At 45.5% G+C, this 18509-nt stretch overlaps 1 protein-coding gene across 1 annotated transcript; it reads right to left on the bottom strand.

The window, feature by feature from the left end:
* Positions 1 to 15829: 15829 nt before the first annotated feature.
* NOG (noggin) lies at positions 15830 to 18166 on the bottom strand. The gene has a single exon (XM_005012255.5). It carries the CDS (start codon positions 17142 to 17144, stop codon positions 16473 to 16475), a length of 672 nt encoding a protein of 223 aa, XP_005012312.1. The 5' UTR covers positions 17145 to 18166; the 3' UTR covers positions 15830 to 16472.
* Between the last annotated feature and the right edge of the window lie 343 nt (positions 18167 to 18509).

Below are 18509 nucleotides of genomic sequence, written 5' to 3'. Positions count from 1 at the left end.
TTCTATGTTTTGACCTAAATTGAGTTAAATGCAGAGGGAGAAGAAACGAGGGTCAAATTTCATTAACAAAATAAAGCAACTCGTGTGAAATCAACGTCTAGTGATGGAAAAATATGTGACCAAACTAAGCCCTTCACTGGTTATTTAACTAAAACAAGGTCTCCTTAATGACAAACACTCCCATCTTCAACTGCATCACAGACACTAATGGAAAATCTTGGCATCTCTCATTGTATGGGAATACGAGGCAGAACTGGTGAGGACTTTTTTCTGCCATCCCCTTGCCAACTGTACATTCCATCTGACTGAGAATTACTGATAATTTTTGGCAACTTCGTGGCTACAGAGGACTCTTCTGTACAACTATTTATTTATCCAGGACTTCAGGAATTTATTTTTAACAGAACTTTAAAAAATGCTGTAAACACAAAATACGCTAACTGTGTTAACAAAAGGATTCCTACACCACTCTTTCTTTTTTTTTTCCTTTCCAAGCATGCTGTGGGGCCAAGTTGCTCGGTTGGTGTAAGCTGGTAGAGCTGCTCTCCCTGTGGTGGACGCCTGCCAAATTTACAACAGTTGAGGATCTTTCCCAGTAAAGCGAAATGTGTATAAAAATCCAAACAGAAGAGAGTATTTAGATGTATGCATATTCTCTCCTTAGTGGTGGTACCAGGGAGCCTTTAACAGCCATGTCCCTGCAGCTGCATAAGGGGCACAGCCCCTTGCATGTGACAGCCTACAGACAGGGAACAGGCTGAGGACATTATTCCCATTTTACAGAAGAAAAGCGGAGGCAGAAAAGCAGTTGATAGATGACTGAGAGCATCTCTGAGGCTGTGGTTGTGCCTCACTGGCAGCCCGCAGACCACCTGAGTGCAGTGGTTGTGAACGCACCTCGCAAAGCCTGGTAACCCACCAGGCACTGTGGGGTCCAGCACGATGGAGGCGCTGCTCCAGCCCTCCACGGGCTGCCCCTGGCCACAGCCTTGGCCTTGGGAAGTGAGGGAAGGAGGGAAGGAGGAGAGAACCGCAGGCAGGCGGCACGGTGTCTGTGAGGAGGGGACAGCAGTGACACGGAGCTGAGCTTGCTCGAAGTGGTTTTGAACCGCCTGTTTGTCAGCTGGCTTTTGTCTTCTACCAAACCAGACAGAGCCGACTCCAGCGGAGCCCTCGGCCACCTCTATCGGGGCACGCAGACATCCCCGGTTGGATCGTGCAGCTTGTCAAAAGCCTCTGACAGCGCCGAGGACGGAGCTCTGGCCTCCTGTGTCCCCATCCAGAATGCAGCCTCCTATTCCCTAAATGTCCTGGAAAATCTCAGGACCAGATTAGAAACTATTACTTTCACCACAAAAAATTCAGTGACAACTTTTTGGTTTTCAGTGACAGAAAGCTGAAATGTTTTAGTTTTGAACACTGTTCTTCCCCTCCGCTTTTGGGTACTGAAAACCAAAGAATTTTTACAAGCAAACCTGATTTTTTCCTGGTTTGAGCAGAAAGCGTGCTACCCAATCAGAGCCTCACAATATTTTCAGAATCTGAACCTGAACATTTTCAGATGTATTCCCGACAGAAAAAAAAAAAACAAAACAAAACAAAAACAAAACAACAACAAACAAACAAACAAAAAACAGCCCAATTTTTGACAAGACCAAGCTTTCATTAAAAATCACAGCAGAGGAGGCAATTCTCTCCGTTTCCTTCCCCTTTGCCACCAGCCCTGTGGGCAGTGCGGAGGAAGCACGGGGCTGTCCAAGCAGCACCTCTCAAGCACGGCGTTGGGTGTCCACACCAAGGTGCCTTGCACGCAGTGGGTTCACCAGCCTTGGCCTTCTCAGCCTCAGTTCCTCGGCAGCTCCCTGCCTCCATGGGGCGGTGGGTGAGCACCGCCGGGCGCTGCTGCAGGACACGGCGGGTCCAGTGCAGGCAGGATGGCTGGGCCTTACCCCAGCCTCTCTGAAGGGTTGGGCCGTGAGGTTTTTTGCATTCATTTAACTTTCAAGGACTCCTGAACTATTTTTGGTGCGTTGTTACAAAGTTTGAGTGAAAATTCGGAGCAGGATTTAGAGCAAATAAGGCAGTAAGCAGGCGGTTAATGGTGCTCTGCCTCTCCTATGCTCCACTGCAACCAGGAACACGAAACCCCTCAGCCAGGAATCCAGCTTGTCTACCTGACTTGACTGAAGCTGGGCAATAGAGCTGGCTCTGCTTTAAATCTCCCGTGGTCAATTTGTAAGTCAGTCAACGTTACCTTTGCTTTGAATTAAGAGTACATGCACAGACTATGACTGAAGCTCAGCACAATAACCGAGCGAGCCATGGCTGCACCAGCACATGCCTTAGTGCTGAGTAGCATGGAGGCTGGCTCACACGGGGCTGTGTCGAGCTGAAGCAGGAAGAGCATTATTTTACAAAGGGGGAAAAAAAAAAAAAGAAAGAAAATTTCTCCTTTAAAAGATTTAATTATTTTTAAATGTAAAATAAAATATCCATAAAGTAACCCAAAGAAATTAAATGTTCCCTTTGAGGGAAATTCTCTCTTTTAAAAATTATCCCTTTTTCTAATAAACTAGTAATTTATGTAATCCATATAAAACCACTAACACTCATTCTTCTATTTTTAAATAACATTGGAGAGTTTTCCCAAGGCTTATTTTATTTTTATGAGAAGGATTAAAAGTCATGATGGGCCAGATTCTTCCCCACGTCTATCTGCTGACAAGTAACACGCTCCTGCCGTAATCCCAGGGACTAGCAGCTGCGGATGCGTCGATGTGCCTAACTTACACCACTCCACTGGCTGCCCGGGAATAATAGCAGGCTGACAGATTCACTGCTGCGAATGCAACGCCATCTGATCTGGAGATTGCTGAACAAGCCATAAATCAAGGGATCTTTATGTCTCTAGACAAACATTTCCAGAAAAACAAGGCTAAAGGATCTCTATAAGGAGCTATTTGTCCTATCCAGTCTTAATATTTTTATTGCTTCACAACGAGCCTGCATATGGTGATTTGTCTAGACTGCCCAGATAGAAGGAAGCTTTATCCTTTCAAAATAAGTTCACGCCGCATCCCTATTTTTTACCCAGAAGAGGACGATGGGAAGAAACTGTGGCTGAGTCCCCATGCTTCCTGGGGCTCACACTACCACGGTTACTGGTGTGCCCCAACACATACCTACACGTGCAGAAAGCACAACCCATCCAGAATTAACCGCACATCCGTGAATTAACAGTGCTTTAGTTTTGGATGCAGTTTAAATCTTGTATTAAGTGCAGCAAGGCTCAGTGAATGCATGGTACTTGTAACAAGACAGCATCTTTGTGCAGACACAAAGCAAGGGAGCACAGCATCCTTGCGCCACTCAGATGAACGGTGCATGAAGTCTACTCAGATAAGCAAATCCCTCCTGCTCACTCAAACTTTCCCTCTGCCCCTTATTTCTCACTCAAATAATTCAGATGTTTTAGCCCTTCCAGACAAAAACTGGACCTCTAAATTAAAATGTCATCTGTTAGTAAAGAAACCAAGCTATGTTTTTCATTCCTGAGAAAGAACTCACTTATGCTTATAACTATAAGTTGCTAGTGATTAAGCAACTGGTATATTTTCACACTCATTAAAAGAAACATGGTGTGTTCGCTTTTCTAAGAAAAGGCATCTTGTTTGTAATACTGTAATACATTGGGAACACCTTCTAATTGGCTTCTAGTGCCCCTTGCCAAAATTCAGACACAAGTTTGTTTATTTACACAAGGAAAAAAATAAAACATTGTATAATTAGTTGAGCAAAGGACTCCTAAATTCAGCAACTCGGAGGTATGCAAAACTGACAAACTTTTTAAGATTCCATTTTGGTTTATGAAATATCTCAATAGGTAGCCCAGACTGCATCATGGCTATTGTAGCAATGTGCTGCTCAATGTGCTGTTTGTGTCGAGATGGAAAACTTTGACATGTTTGATTTTTATGCAAGTCAATTAACTTGTTTTTTAAAACTGTAAGGGCATGCTTTGCAAATAAGATTACTTACTATAAATTATGAGAACATAGGGCTCCATTCAGACAAAAATGTTACACACCCCTTACACATGCATAAGTCTGCAGAATATAGTTCTGCACCCTGACAACCTATTCAGCTAGGGGTAGGAGCTTATTTTGGTCTATTCCATGGGGGCCTTCCTAAAAAGATATGAACAAAAGGGGATAGAGACTTAATTAGAATGTCTCTCTACACCCCACCTTCCTTTGCACCACCCAGGCAATTCCTACAGGCCAAAACCTCTCCTTATGTGGTGAAGGAAGAATTTCTTTTTTCAGTTAAGTCAGCCCACAGCAGAATTAGCAATGGTATGTCCCCCTAACCACAGTACAGACAGACATTTGGCCATTCCCACCTGTGAGTTCTGCTCTCAACACTCACGCTTAGGCATGGTCTCTTGACTGACTGCAGTCATGTCCATCTGGTAACATAACGCCCATTGTGCTTGGCCCCAGCTCAGATGGGACCCTTAAACCAAGACAGCAGGGAAAAGCTGTCCCTGGAAGAAATGACATTGAGCAACAGAACCGACATGCGACCAGCACAAGTGAAGATGCCAGGGGTATTGCAGCCGGCAAGAATCGTTTTAATTTACTGCAACAGGCGCTTAGTAAAGACTTCTCACTTGCAAAACAGATTCTTCGATGGGTGCACGAGAGCTCAGGATGTCTATTTGGCATTCAAAACACAACATAAAGAACTGCAGATATGTACTTGGGGCCTGAAGGCAACCACAGTGCCAATACATACACAAAGCAAATCCAGAGACAAGTATGAGTCAGAGAAAGAAAAACTGCAGAATTTTGTCCAGGTCCTTTCCACTTTTACACATGCAGAGAATCTCTACCTAAGCAAATCATCCCATTGATTACATATGTGAGGAAGAATTACTTGCATGGAGAAAGGTTACTGGATCTGGTCCCTGCTCTATACATGTTGGGATAAAAAGCCAACTCTTACTAAGTCCAAGATTCGCTCCTATTAGTTCTGAATATTAGGTTAAGGCACAGGAGACCACACAGCAGAGTGCTTTGTCTTCCTTGCCAGTCTGTCTAGGTAATGAAGTCATTTTTATTTGAGTTTGATGTGAGATTGTTGGTTCTAATTTAAAGTCTACAGCACAGATAGTCTGTAGTGCAGATTACTCATTTCCTTGAAATGTCTTTTACCTATACAAAAAAGTTGAAAACAGGGAGAGAAGCATGAGAGGATTAAGGGACAAATGGCTCACCTCGTCCCCTGGAGACGTTCTGGGAGAACCCTTCCCCAGCCTGTTTGCTATTAGAGCTCATTTTCAGCTTTGAGTGGCAGCTTCTACCCTTCGAAACAGTTACGCGCATTCTCGGGAACACTTGTGTGCACATTCACATTAAGAAAATGACATTCAGTCAAAAGACCTTCCAAAGTTAGATTCCCATTATTGTGTTCAGAATCAGGGAAGATGCTGGTCTGATTCGAAATCGGCCATGTCATGTACCAGAACTGACCTGCCACGTAAGGAAAGATACCTCCCATTCATCAGGAGAACCAGCGTGGCTACGTGCCTCTGAGCAGCCTTACAATGTCGGGTCAACTGTTGTTACTGGCAAGACACTGCTGTGGAAAGGCTGCAAGAGAATCAGGGACTCATCACTACCAGTATGTGTTGCTATGGACACCATTGAAGAAAAGCAAAATCATTTGAGAAGGAAATAAAAGACTCTTTTCCACCAATAGTGACAGGCACTCTAATAGGTTAGTGATCCTGGTGGAATGCTAATCAACAGCACATAGAGAGTTGGAAGTCATGCAACTTTTAATATGCCTAGCGAAGGAGTATAGAAGTAAATTCATGTAATACATGGCTATGCACACAGAATTTATTCTAATCCTTAGTAGTGAAAACACAGGCATCAAATGTTAATGCCACGGATAAATCAGATAGTATTTCTGTCTTGCAAGTCTTTCCTCTCCAGGATCTCAGCTGCAAGCCACATCCACCTGAAGAGCTCATCCACACAGTCCCACTGAACCAAACACTGAAATGGAGCTGGACTCCTTGCCTGCACAGAACTGAGCAGCTTGCCTGACACCAGCAAAGCTCTGCTGATTTACAGCAGCTATGGATCTGGCATCTCATCCAAGCTGTGAGACAATCTAATTTTTCCATTCCTCACAGCTCTGGTGGATAATTTAAATAAGTGCTTGGAGGCCACCAAAAATAATATATTTTCAAAATTTTTGGTGAACTGAAAAGAACTACTGGCTTAGGACTACACAAAATGTTGTGCTCAATCTTATTGAGATGGGATTTTTGTCTTATATAACTTTAAAAGGAATGGATTTTTTGTAACAGAATTGAATAAGGACTTTGAAAATGTAAAACCATTTAAAATTAAAAAAAAATAAATCAACAGGTAGTACTCTGAAAACATCAAAACAAAATATGTACATTAACAAACAAATAAACAAAAAAAAAGTTTAATGATTTCCAAGCTGGAAAGCAGTCACATTTTTCAGCTGATATGAATCTGTAAAATGTTACATTGCCACTAGGTCACCATTTTTTGCCCCAGGAAAACTGTTAAAAATATTTTTCACAGCTGTACAAGTAGATAAATCCATTGACCTCAGTAACATCATTCGCACGAGCAGGGCCAGGAGCATTTACGGTTTTAACAGAACCTAAAGTACTCCAAGCAATTTACAGCAGAGATAGAGAAACAGAGACATTTTCTTAAATCTAATTCAATCTAATTTCATTTGCAGTACAATGAAACGAATTCAAAATGCTAAGAAGAGGGGCAAGGGTTACAGAATAAGCTAGAGGGTTGCTCAGTAAAGGCTAAAGGGCAGCAAAATAATTTGAAATAAATATTTGATTCACACATTGCAAGTACTTTAGCAAAAATAATGCTCAAGAGTATCTGAGGCAGGAAAAAAATGGGGGTGATTGCAATAGGTCTCTTTAGTACCTGCAGTAGAACTATTCAGGAATTCAAGAGCTTCAGATCTATTATTCAGTGCCATGGTAATTTTTTTTTTTTTTTTTTTTGTCTTTCAAAGAAAATTAGATTTACTAGACTGTGCTGCCTATGTGTCTGTATTCTCTCTCAGTTATGAATATTAAATTCCTGATGGTGATAAAAAAAAACACACTATAGCTATATTGGGAAGAGAGATCTAGTAGCTCTGCACTATGAAGGTGAGATGAAGAATAAGCTCAGCTCTTTTTAAAAATTGGGGAACTACCTCAGCCAGTGGGACAGCCGGACAGGCTGGGATTCAGGACATGCCTCTCGGAGCGCAGCTCGGCTTACTCAGAGTTGATGTCACCTGGCTTGCAGCGCGCAGTAAGACAACACGCCCCAGAACTGGGAGGGTCAGGGTAGTGCTGTCCAGGTTTGGCTCCAGATCGATTTGGCAAACGAGCTCCAGAAATTCGCTTTCAAGACATAAATCCACAGGAAACCAGGTTTCACATGTTCCATGGCTTAATATATTATAAATATTGCTATTTCCCCTCAGTGTTCAAATTATTGTTTCCAATGAGCAGCGCAGCAGGTCACTGGAGGTTACAGCAATAGCTGGCCCAGACTCGACCACAGGAAGACACCTCGCACACTTGGGAAATACATACGTTGCCTCCTGCTCTGACAGCAAGTCTGCATGGAAAAGAGAAGCCTCCTGCTGCTGCCAGCCAAGAGTTTTCTTCAGATCAAGTGGCAGCACACTGCACAGACACTACAGATCCTGCTGCAAGATACTGACAGGGATTGTTATGCCAGGTATTGTAATTAGCAAAATACCTGCTGTGTTCGGCCCCTCAACACCACTGCTTTACACTACGAAGTGACCAAAAGAGTACCTTTAACTGCAGACTTTCATGTCAACTCTGGCAAAATTGCAAATTGCAATTCCTGGAAGTTCCTCATGAGTTCAAGAATAGGCAGTATAGCTTCAGAATTCATTTATTTTACAGGAAAAAAAAAAAAAAAAAAAAAAAAGGTGACCAAAAAAACCCACATTTTGCTTTGCTTTTACAGAAAGCTAAGGAAATTCCATCAAGCTAAACTCACAAAAGAAAACTTGCAATTTCATAAAACATCTGCTATTTGGTCAAAAAATATTTTAATCACAATATTATGACCACCTTCAGGGAGGATGTGCTAACAGACAAAGAGAAACTTCAGTGACAGCTAATTACTCTGCTAAAGGCAGAAGACTTTTAGGCAACAAGAAATAGAAAAAGGGACTTCTGAAAATACTTCATTTATTTTATGAGACTGAGGTCTCTGATCAGTATAAAATAACTGCATCAAAGCGGATACATCTATCCACTCCATCTGCAGGAGCTGATGGAGAGCTGAACTAAGAAGGGAGGGGACTTGGGCACTCCTTCAGCCTGTGACGGCAGCACCCACGCTGGTGGGAGGCAGGAGGAGGGAGAAAAGTGAAGAGAGGGTAATGCTGCCTGAGCTCTACCTCCCCCATCCTCCCTTTTTCCCTACAAATCCATCCTGGCAGAAGACATGGCTTAGAATCTCATTATTTTGCTTTATGATTTCTCTTGCCTGTGAGAAACTGTAAGTCCACTTCTTTTTCTTAGGGTTTCAGAGTGAAGATTTGGAAATGGGATTTTCTGCAGCTCCCAGGGAAGTTATGTACCTAAATCCCACATTTTTTAGTGTGCATCTATTTCTGTCAGCTCTTTTTGATTTTTTTTTTTTTTTTTTTGTAAGTCTTACATTAACCAACTACAACCTTCACGGTATCAGATACAAACTTCAGCAGTAAGGCTACATCTGTTGTTTTTCACCAAGTGGAATATAATCATTGACTCCTACTAGGATGTGTGAATGTCAGCAACCAAAACTCAAAACATAGTTGTTAGTTTTTTTTTTTTTTTTTTTTTTTTTTTCTCCAGTAGATGTCTGATTGTTGAATAAGATGCCGAATCTTACACACCCAGTCCTGAAAATGTTAACCTTAAAGTCTGTTGGCATCTCTCAAAAGCTGAAAAGTAAGAGAAACCTAGTCTGTCTGTCTGAAAAGTTTCATTCAGATTGCTTTAAATATTTTGTGGATGATTACAGTCTGAACATTTGACTACATGCCACTTCATTAGACTTACCCATTTTTTTGTTCATACCATAGATGGGAAATTAAAAATGATCTCTTTAAAAACTCTGATATTTAATTTCCCATAAGATATGAGAGATATTCAGGGCAGTGTCTGGAAAAAAATTAGGATAATAAGGTGTATAAATCTCTGCTTCATTTGAAACAAAGCATAAAAGCCAACCCCACATTAATTTTTTTGCTGAAAGAACTTCAATAAGTTTTAAAGTAAGTGTTTCATTTACTGCCACATGCCACACATACATGGCAAACAGTTTATACAAACCACAACACTCAGCTGTTCCTGGTTAGGTAAAACAGCCCTCCCCTGAACACCCAAGCTGCTCGCGGTTCCCTCGGGACTCTCCGCTGTAGGGTGCTGGGAGAGCTTTCATAGAGGTTTGACTTTAATCGGGTGAAGAGTCTTTCAGAGGAAGTACTCATGAAGCCCAGGTTGAGTGTGTGGTTAGGGTTTTGTTGGCTCAGACCAAAGTGCTCTGCACGAGCTATCACATGCCACTATCCCTGGCCTGGTGGTCTAGCAGTAATGCCTTCTGTGCATAGTTCCTAGTGAACCTCGTTGACTTTTCAGCTAACTAGAAGAATGCTCCACCGTGTACACATGCAACGTCAGATCTGGCTCCAGGAAGCTACCCAGTGAAATGGAGCTCTTCACACCCTTCTGAACCCAACAGCCTATGAGCAGACACAGCAAGACAGCGAATAGATATCTTAGAGTTCCTAAGGCCACAAAAAGATTGGTAATGTAGCACTCGAACTTAATTTAGGATTTAACTATAACTAAGATAGTACAGCTTATTTACAAGACTTTCAAGGTTCGAGTCAATGAGCTCATTTATTGTGCATGTACTACCTACAAAACAAAATTTTAGCCACTTCTTCCAAAAGGACGTGATGAACTTGGAAAGGCACTCAGCTTTTAAAGATATTACTTCAGTTGTCCTCACTGGCCTATAAAGTCCCTCAAATAATTTGTGCATGTTAACAATTATATATATGCACTATTCTTTAGTTTTCTGTTTCTGTATGAAAGACACAAAGTGCCCTTGGAGGGTCAAATCGATGCAAAGGTCAAAGTAAAACTGACTAGATGTGTAGTATCTCTCAAAGTCCAAAGCAAACAAGGAGTGGGAGTGAGGGAAAATTATTTTCTGCCCATTTTTCACTCACAGACAATATTATGAAGTGTTTGGAATACCAGAAGGTTCATTTTGAAACACAGGAGTGATGTTTACACCAGGCCTTATATAAATATGTGTTGGTTTTATGTACTTGTTTTTCCTAATACTTGAAGTTCAACTCAGCTTATGTGCTGCTGAGAAAAGGTGCTGGATTTTTTTATTGCACCAAACAGGTACAACGCAGCAGCTTGGCAAGCATGTTCTGAATCACAGCCTGCTCCATCCTTTATTCAGTGAAATGTGTGGTAAATGAGCTGCATGACTGGAGTGCTATGAAAGGGTAACCTCTACCCTGAGCCCGGCAACGTTGCACCGCCTTACCTAAAGCAGACCAACCCAGCAAACAGAATGTAAGATTAATTTACTGGAAAGTAATTTGCACTGCACTGTGTAGCAGACACTCCTGATTTAACAGCAGAATAGGCCCTTGCATTTGCTGCATCCTCCTCTGGACCATGGTTTGCCATCCAAGCCAGGTAAAAAGATGCCAGGTATAGGTCAAGTATAAAGATATTACTGTGTGAGAAGGAAAATGCTATGTACTATTATTGTTGTGTCCATGTAAGGGGCTATACTGCTTATATTCTCCAATGTTAACCCCCACCCTCTGCTCAAGCAAACAAACAAACCCCCCAAACAATACACCCTTATTGCTCCTAAATCACAAACACAGATCAAAGGTCCTCGTTCCTGTTTCATTTTGCTCTTCTGATTGAGAAACCTTGCAGGCATGTCAGTTCTGGTGGTGGCTTTGTGATCTGGATCCCGCTTGGTAGGATCTACGCTGAGACCAACAACTCATTCTGCACAGCCCACGATGCAGGCATCAGATGACTGTGGCTTTCAGTTACTACCTCTGGACCGAAGCCAGAAGCCTAGCGGTGAAAAGCTCTTTATACCATTACCAATCCCTCGAGCCACCCAGTCCTTCTCCATTGCATACAGGTTTTTAGTGTTGTGCCTTAAGAACTGTTCTGGTTCTGAGTAACGTTCTTTGTGATGGGAGTCTTGCTACTCCCCCTCTCATGAGGGGAAAAAAAAAATACAAGGAGGGAGTGTGAAACCTATTTTCAAACTCTGTTATGATTATCTGATGCAGCTCGCACTCTTGGACTCTAAGAGAGAGATGAGAGTCCTGGGGAATCTCTGCCTTAGGTGAGGAGCTGAGATGTGCGTGCCTTCAAGCTCCCCTAGCTGGTGGGAGCTCTTGCAGCTCTTGCACCGGTGCAGCCACACAGTGCCAGAGGAGGCCCTGACAGGGATGCCTGCTCAGCTTTCCAGGACATCTGAAGGCTCCCCAGGCATACGCACATGCGCAGGTTGGTCTGGTCCTGAGCACTGCCGCAGACCGACACTTAATGGCAGCATAAATACATCCCAGAGAGGGCAGAGGGCTCCACCAATGAGCCCCCAGAACATCTCCTCTCAGCTGCTTTCCACCCGCAGTATCCACCTAGAGAGCCAGAGGCTGAGTACTGCCACCTCTGCAGAGCCTCTCCTGCCGCTCACAAAAGTGAGAGGCTTGCTGTGAAAGCACCTGTGCAGATTTCTCTCCCAATCCCGTTTCCCTCCAACTCTTCAGAAAGCACATCACATACAGATGCAGCAGCTTTTCCCGGCACAGGACTAGCTGCAGGAGACTTAACAGTACTACATTGGTACCCAGCCCTCACGAAAGAGCGCTGTAAGCTGCTGATCCTGCAATAACACCTCGAAGGATTTAGAGTCTTTAATGTTGATTGCTGAATATTTCTGTTCCCCTCTGAACCATTCCAACAGTTGTTTCAAGTGAATGTATTCATTCCCTTCCTTTTAACCATTGGAGCTTCTTGCTTGGTCTGGGAGCAAGGAAGAGGGAATGAAAGGGTCTCTTCAAATTTGCTGTAGCTGCTCTCTTAAAAGAGAGCATTGACATAGATTCTGCAGCTCTCGCGTGTAGTAAGGCTCCCAGAGGACTTACACGCACAGAAAGACTGCAGGATCCTTGTGGGTACTGCAGGAAGAGTGTGGCTATTCTCCTCCCCACGCGATGAGAGTATCGTATCTATTCCTAGCATGGATCTACCAGGTGGCAGCATTCCCCTGCCAACATACCTTTGGTTTGGCTTACCTTGAAAGCGATGATGTTACATTATATGATGACGTCATTATATTTATTTCAACTTTCAATGAAGATTCCTGGCAAACCTCCGAGCTGGAATATCTTCTTTTTAATGGATCCAAGATCCAGCCAACATGGTGCAGATTACATTTATATAACACAACCCAAGTAAGGTGAACTGCTAGGAATTTTTTAATGGCTGTTGACATTACTAAATTAAGATTATTTCTCTGTTAAAACTATGGAAGAGGAAAAACTTGTCCAGTATTTATACAAACACTACTGCTCTAATTTCTCGCTGTGGTTATTTTTGTGATGACTACACCATGCAGTCAGGCAATCTCGAGAATATATCTTTGTAGTGGTATTTTGAAAAGGATAAAACAAATCAAATATATTTTTTCACTTAAGTACAAGTGCAAGGACACCACCCTTTAATGGCATGTATAACAGTTTTCTGAGTTGGTTTGTTTTCTGCACACTTTCTGGACTACTTTTGAATGAGCTTATTACAAACTTTTGGACAACTTACCTCTGGTCTGTATTTTCATCCTTTCATCAGCCATGTTGCTTTTGGCACTTTCAAATTAGCCTACAACTCCATACCTTTCAAGATGTCACATGCTTTTTCTGATAAACAGAGGTATAAAGCATTTGAGAATGCTGCATAAGCTCCTGCTCTGCACTGGCAAAGATAATGCCTTGGGTGCTAAGCCCAGTACCACCAAGGAACCCTCCCCAGACAGTGGGGCTTACTCTACCAGATTTTGAATTAACATGCGATAAGAGAGCACACATTATTCTGGACAAAACTAGCTACAGAGACAAAGGAGGCAAGTCCTGTACACTCCTCACAAGGAACTGCGGCACATAGGTTAACGGACTCACCCGAGGTTACGCATTCTGTGGGGGAGGTGGAAATGAATTAAAATTTCCAGCATTACACTTTAAGACACTAAAATTGCAAAAGAAACCGAAGAGTAACTAAAAGCTCAATTTCAACCTTTCCCTTCTTTTTTCTTCCCCACAGTGGTCTCTGTGAGGTCTTATGATGCCACTACAAAGATGAGCAAACAAAAATTGGCTGTGTTATGAATTGATTTCAATTTAAAAGAGCCATAATTCAATTTTGCTTTAAAAACATATTACAAAATCTAATATTAAAAAGATTTGCATAGAAACATTCATCAGAAAGATATTTTATTTGTTTGGCTTGAAACACTTCCACTACAAGCCAAACATTTCAACACTAGGGCAGGAGGACCAGAAAGTGAACCTGACCAGAAACAACAGTGAAAACTACTCGTTTATTTTTGCTCTACCAGCTGACAAAATTTAGTTATTTATTTTAAAAAAAAATAAAATAAAATCACAGGCCCTGTGGATAGTGAAACTTGATTTTTTTTTTTTTTTTAACCCAAAATATTCTTGTAAATGTGTTAGTACCGGGGCATTACTAGTTGAGAAAGGCTGTATGTCCATACACCTTCCTGACTGAGTGACTACCAGGTTAAGAAACCAGACAGATATGGTGATAGATTACCACCAACGCACTTATTTGACACTCACATAACACCCACAAACACACACATCTCTGCACACGTGAAATTTAAAATCCTCAAGCAAACAGGCAGAGGTGGTTTCCAGATGAAGCCTCTGTTTGCCCCATTGCTCGAATCACAGACAGATAAATCACTGGGTGAGTCCCTCCCTATGTAGTGGGAATATTACTTTAGTGAAGTTTGCTAATGGGGCAAAGGACCTTGTATTGTAATCCAGTGACATTTTCAACCTTCGGAGAACTTTTGTTGACATTCCCGAGTCCCTGGCTGCCATCCCAGCATGAAATAGTTTCTGTTCACATAATTCTCGTGTTTACCAGTCATGAAAAACTCTTGCTTTTGGCTTTTTTTTTTTTAAATAAACTTTTTTTTTTTTTTTTAAGTGAAACTCTGTCTAAAAAAATATTGGCCCCAGGCATAGAAGGTTTTGCATAAATTCATATGTGATGAATGGCTGATTTTAATGTTATTTGGGTATTTGTCAGAACCTAACAAATATACATGGTAATGGTGGTTCATAAACTTAAACATCTCAATATCCCCTTTCTTCTAGAAATAAATTACGTTTGTTTGCCCTGCCTGGAGTCCTAAGGTAGCCGACATTAGGAATATTTTAAATGTGATCATCCATCCAGCATGTCTTTCAGGCGCCACGAAGATTAAATGAAAGAATCATAAGATGAAGGTCTTTAACTTTTAATCCTTTTACAATGAACCCTTAGATAGACATGGGGGCAGGGTGCCTTCTATGTGAGTAATAATGCCTCTGTTCCTCTTCACTAGGTTAATGAATACCCTAAATGTCCCAAGATCTGATTTTTTTTTCAAACTATTGAAATTAAAAGCAAAGAGACTGATGGTAAAACGTACCGAAAGTGTGCGAGAGGGAATGAATATGCATTCAGAGATAGGCGGCACAGAGAACGCAGGGCTGGGCTTCGTCAATGAAAGACCCGCGGGTTTACAATAATTAGCATAGATTCGCTGGGAGTTTTTTTTTTTTTTAAAGTTTTTTGATTCCAAGATAAATAAGGAAAAGGCTTTCTGCACTGTCAGGCAGCCTTTGAAGAGCACGTGGCGGGGCTGTTTGTGCAGTTGCTATCTCCGAGATCCTAGCGGCGGCTCCGGCAGCGCGCACGAGCCGAGCGCTGCGCTCACAACGCCGGGGCCTCCCCGCAGCGCCCAGCGGAGCCCGGGGCCGGGGGCGGCGGGGCCGGGGGGCGCCGGGCGCTGGAGCCGGGGCAGCGGCGTCCCGGGCCGGGCCGTGCCGGGCCGTGCCGAGCCGGGAGGGGCCGGGCCAGCCGGGCCGTGCCCCTCCGGACCGGGCCGTGCCCGGGAGGATGCCCCGGAGGCCGGCGGGTGCCCGCAGGGTTCCCGGGTTGCCTCCGGCCGGGAAAACTGTGCGAGGATCAGCCTAACGCCGTGTGCCCGCTGCAACCCCCCAAAGCCCAAGGGTCAAGTTTCAGCAGTGTCCCACCACAATGGTAGGTGTGAAAGACACGTGTCCCGCTGTAAATGAAATGTCAAGCGGTTACAAAAAAAAAAAAAAAAAAAAAAAGCAGCAGCCCGAGGCCGGCGGGCGGTGCGGGTCCGCCCCAGGGGCGCGGCGGGCAGCGGGCGGCCCCCAGCGGGGCGAGCGGGACCCCCCCGGGGCGCTGCGGGGCTAGGGGGGGCCGGGGGGGATCTGCTGCCCTCCGGCACCGGCGCCCGGCACGTTCCCACCCCCCCGGCGCCCAGCGAGGGGAGAAGAAAGTGTCCCGTGTGTGCGTCCCCCCCCGGGGGCGGCCCGAGCAGAGAGCAAACAGACTGCGGACGGCTCGTGTTTTAGTGGTTGACTTTAATTCTGCGCTGCGCTTTTACTACAGGGATATAAAGAATAAATAGCAGATACTCTTCATTTACATAGGATTAAGTCATTCAAACTGTTCTCTCTATTTACAATAACGTTGTGCTCTAGGCGTTTATTCTTTTTTTTTTTTTTTTTTTAATCTAAAGTCCATAAGGAGGAAGAAGAAACACACACACACACACGCTTTCCGTATAATGGAAAATAGCTTTAAAACGTTTTCTTATCAAAAAGTTTGGTTTGTATTTTTTAATCCTTTTATTAAAAAAAAAAAAAAAAAAAAGAAAACACACAACAGCAACCCCAACCTACTTCGCCAAAGCGAAGCAACTTCTCTCTGGAATATAAATACCAAAAAAAAAAAAAAAAAAAAGATACATTAGCAACGATCAGGGTAATAGTCTTAAAAATACAGTAGACGCTGATTATTTCACGTATAATACTGACCTTTTAATAGTATATTAAAACGGTGCCATATATACACACAATATACATTCTCCTACACGTTACAGTGCATTACAACGTTAACCAGAAAGCAAGTGTCTTTTATTTTTGTTGCAGCAAAGGTCCACGTGAGTCCGCCAGGGAAGGGGCGAGAAGGGCGAGCGGCAGCCCTAGCAGGAGCACTTGCACTCCGAAATGATGGGGTACTGGATGGGTATCCATGTGCACCTCTGCCCTCCCCGACGCTGGCACCTCCACCTCAGGATCGTTAAATGCACGGACTTGGCAGGTTTGCAAACCATGCCTTCTGGGACTGAACAAGACCTTTTACTGTAGCAGCTGCCCACTTTGACGTACCGGGGCCAAAAGCGGCTGCCGAGATCGTTCCACGTGTATAGGACCGGGCAGAAGGTCTGGGACCAGAGCCACATCTGCAGCTTCCTGCGCAGCTTCTTGCTCAGCCTGTGCTTCTTGCCCGGCTGCAGCCCGTCGTAAAACTCCAGCCCTTTGATTTCGCTGGGCATCGCTCCCGAGGGTCTCTGCCTGAGCAGCAAGTCCAGCTCGGCTAGATCGTCCACCCCGAGCCGGTCCTCGGGCAGGGAAATAGCCATAAAGTTAGGGTCGAAGTGTCCGCCCATGAGGTTCCTTAGCAAGGTCTCGTTAAGATCCTTCTCCTTGGGGTCGAAGATAGGGTCCGGGTGCTCGATTAGATCCACCAAGGGCAAGTTGTCGCTGGGAGCCGGTCGGATGTGCAGATAGTGCTGGCAGGCGCCTTGCTCTAGCCGGAGACCCAGCAGAACCACCAAGGCGTATATAGTCACAAGGCACTGGGAATGATCCATCCTTGGGAGACCGGTGGGGGGGGGGAGAGGGGGGCTGGGTTCACCAAACGGCAGGGGAAGAAGGTGCGAGCAAATGCATCAGAAAACTTGTACGGGGATATCCAAAATAGCTTGTCTTTACGGGGGATTCCCTCCGCTCCCCGCGCCACCAGCAAAGACGGCCCCCGAATATGCCAGGAGAGCAAGCCCCCTGCAAACACTCTCTCTTGCAAGCCTCTCTGTAAAATTTCTCCTGGTGGAGCCGCTCCAAAATTCTGCCGCTGCTGCTGCTTCTCTTCGCCCTCCCCGGGCAGTGGAGATGCCGCTTTTTGTTGGGAATTCTGCTCGCTGCTGCAGCTCCGCGTTGTCTGCCCGTGCGTGTGGAAGAAGTTGTTGCCGATTCTTCCTCTCCGTTCCTCTCCGCCGTTCGCAAAGCAGCCTCCTCAGCAGCAACAGCAGCCACGCACGTTGGCACCAGTTTGTCTGCTTTGCAAGGACCCAAAGCCTTTAAATTTCCTGCACTTTCAGCTTCATCTCCATGGAAACCACAGACTCTCTTCTAACCCACCCCACCCCCCTTAAAAAAAGAACCACCACACACACAACGCAACCCCCACTCCCACAAAAGTCCAGGAGAGCTTCCCCCTTCCCACCCGGCAGACACCCTCTGCTGGGGAAGGCTGCAGGCGGGAGCCGCCGCCGCCTCCCCCCCGCCGCCCGCCGCCGCCGCGCCCCGGGAGATGCTGCAGGGGCTGGGGCTGGGGCTGGGACGGGGACGGGGGCAAGGACGGGGGCAGGAGCAGGGCTAGGAGCAGGGGCAGGGGTAGGAGCAGGGCTAGGGGTGGCCTTGGCGCCGGTCACCCCATGGGCGCAGCGCTGCTGGCGGCGGAGCGCAGCCTGCCCCGCTCCTGCTCCCCTGCCCCGGCCAGCGCTACCTGGCCGCCGGGGAGGGGGGACCGGGGGGGTCCTTGCTCTAATTCCCACTGCGTGCCCGGCCGGGGGGCCGCTGCCGGCACCTTCCCGGGCGGAGCGAGCCCTCTGCTGGCGGCGCCGCTCCGCTCCGCACCGCGCCGGGCACGGGCAGGGCGAGCGGGGCCGCCCCGGGCAGCGCAGCCACCGGCACAACGGGGAGCCCCGAGGAGCTCGGCTCGGCCACAGAAAGCGGCTCCGGGAGCGAAACGGGAGGCCGGGGGAGGCGGCGGGGAGAGCCCCGGGGGTGCCGGCGGTTCTGCGGGGGGCTGGGGCCGGGGGCTGCGCGGAGGGATGCCCCGAAGCCCCCCAGCACCGGCGGCAGGAGCGGGCCCGCGGCCGGGGTAAGTGCCCCTCGGTAAGGGCAGGCAGGCGGCCGGCTGGCAGGGAAGGCTGCTGAGATCTCGGGACAATCGC

This window comes from Anas platyrhynchos, chromosome 19, assembly GCF_047663525.1.
Source record: "Anas platyrhynchos isolate ZD024472 breed Pekin duck chromosome 19, IASCAAS_PekinDuck_T2T, whole genome shotgun sequence".
NCBI lineage: Eukaryota > Metazoa > Chordata > Aves > Anseriformes > Anatidae > Anas > Anas platyrhynchos.
Note: the sequence above shows the minus strand (reverse complement) of the source record. Positions and strands in the feature narration are given on the sequence as shown.

Bases quoted from the DNA above. Each gene is read 5' to 3' on its own strand.
- NOG (XM_005012255.5), bottom strand. From the start codon at position 17,144: ATGGATCATTCCCAGTGCCTTGTGACTATATACGCCTTGGTGGTTCTG.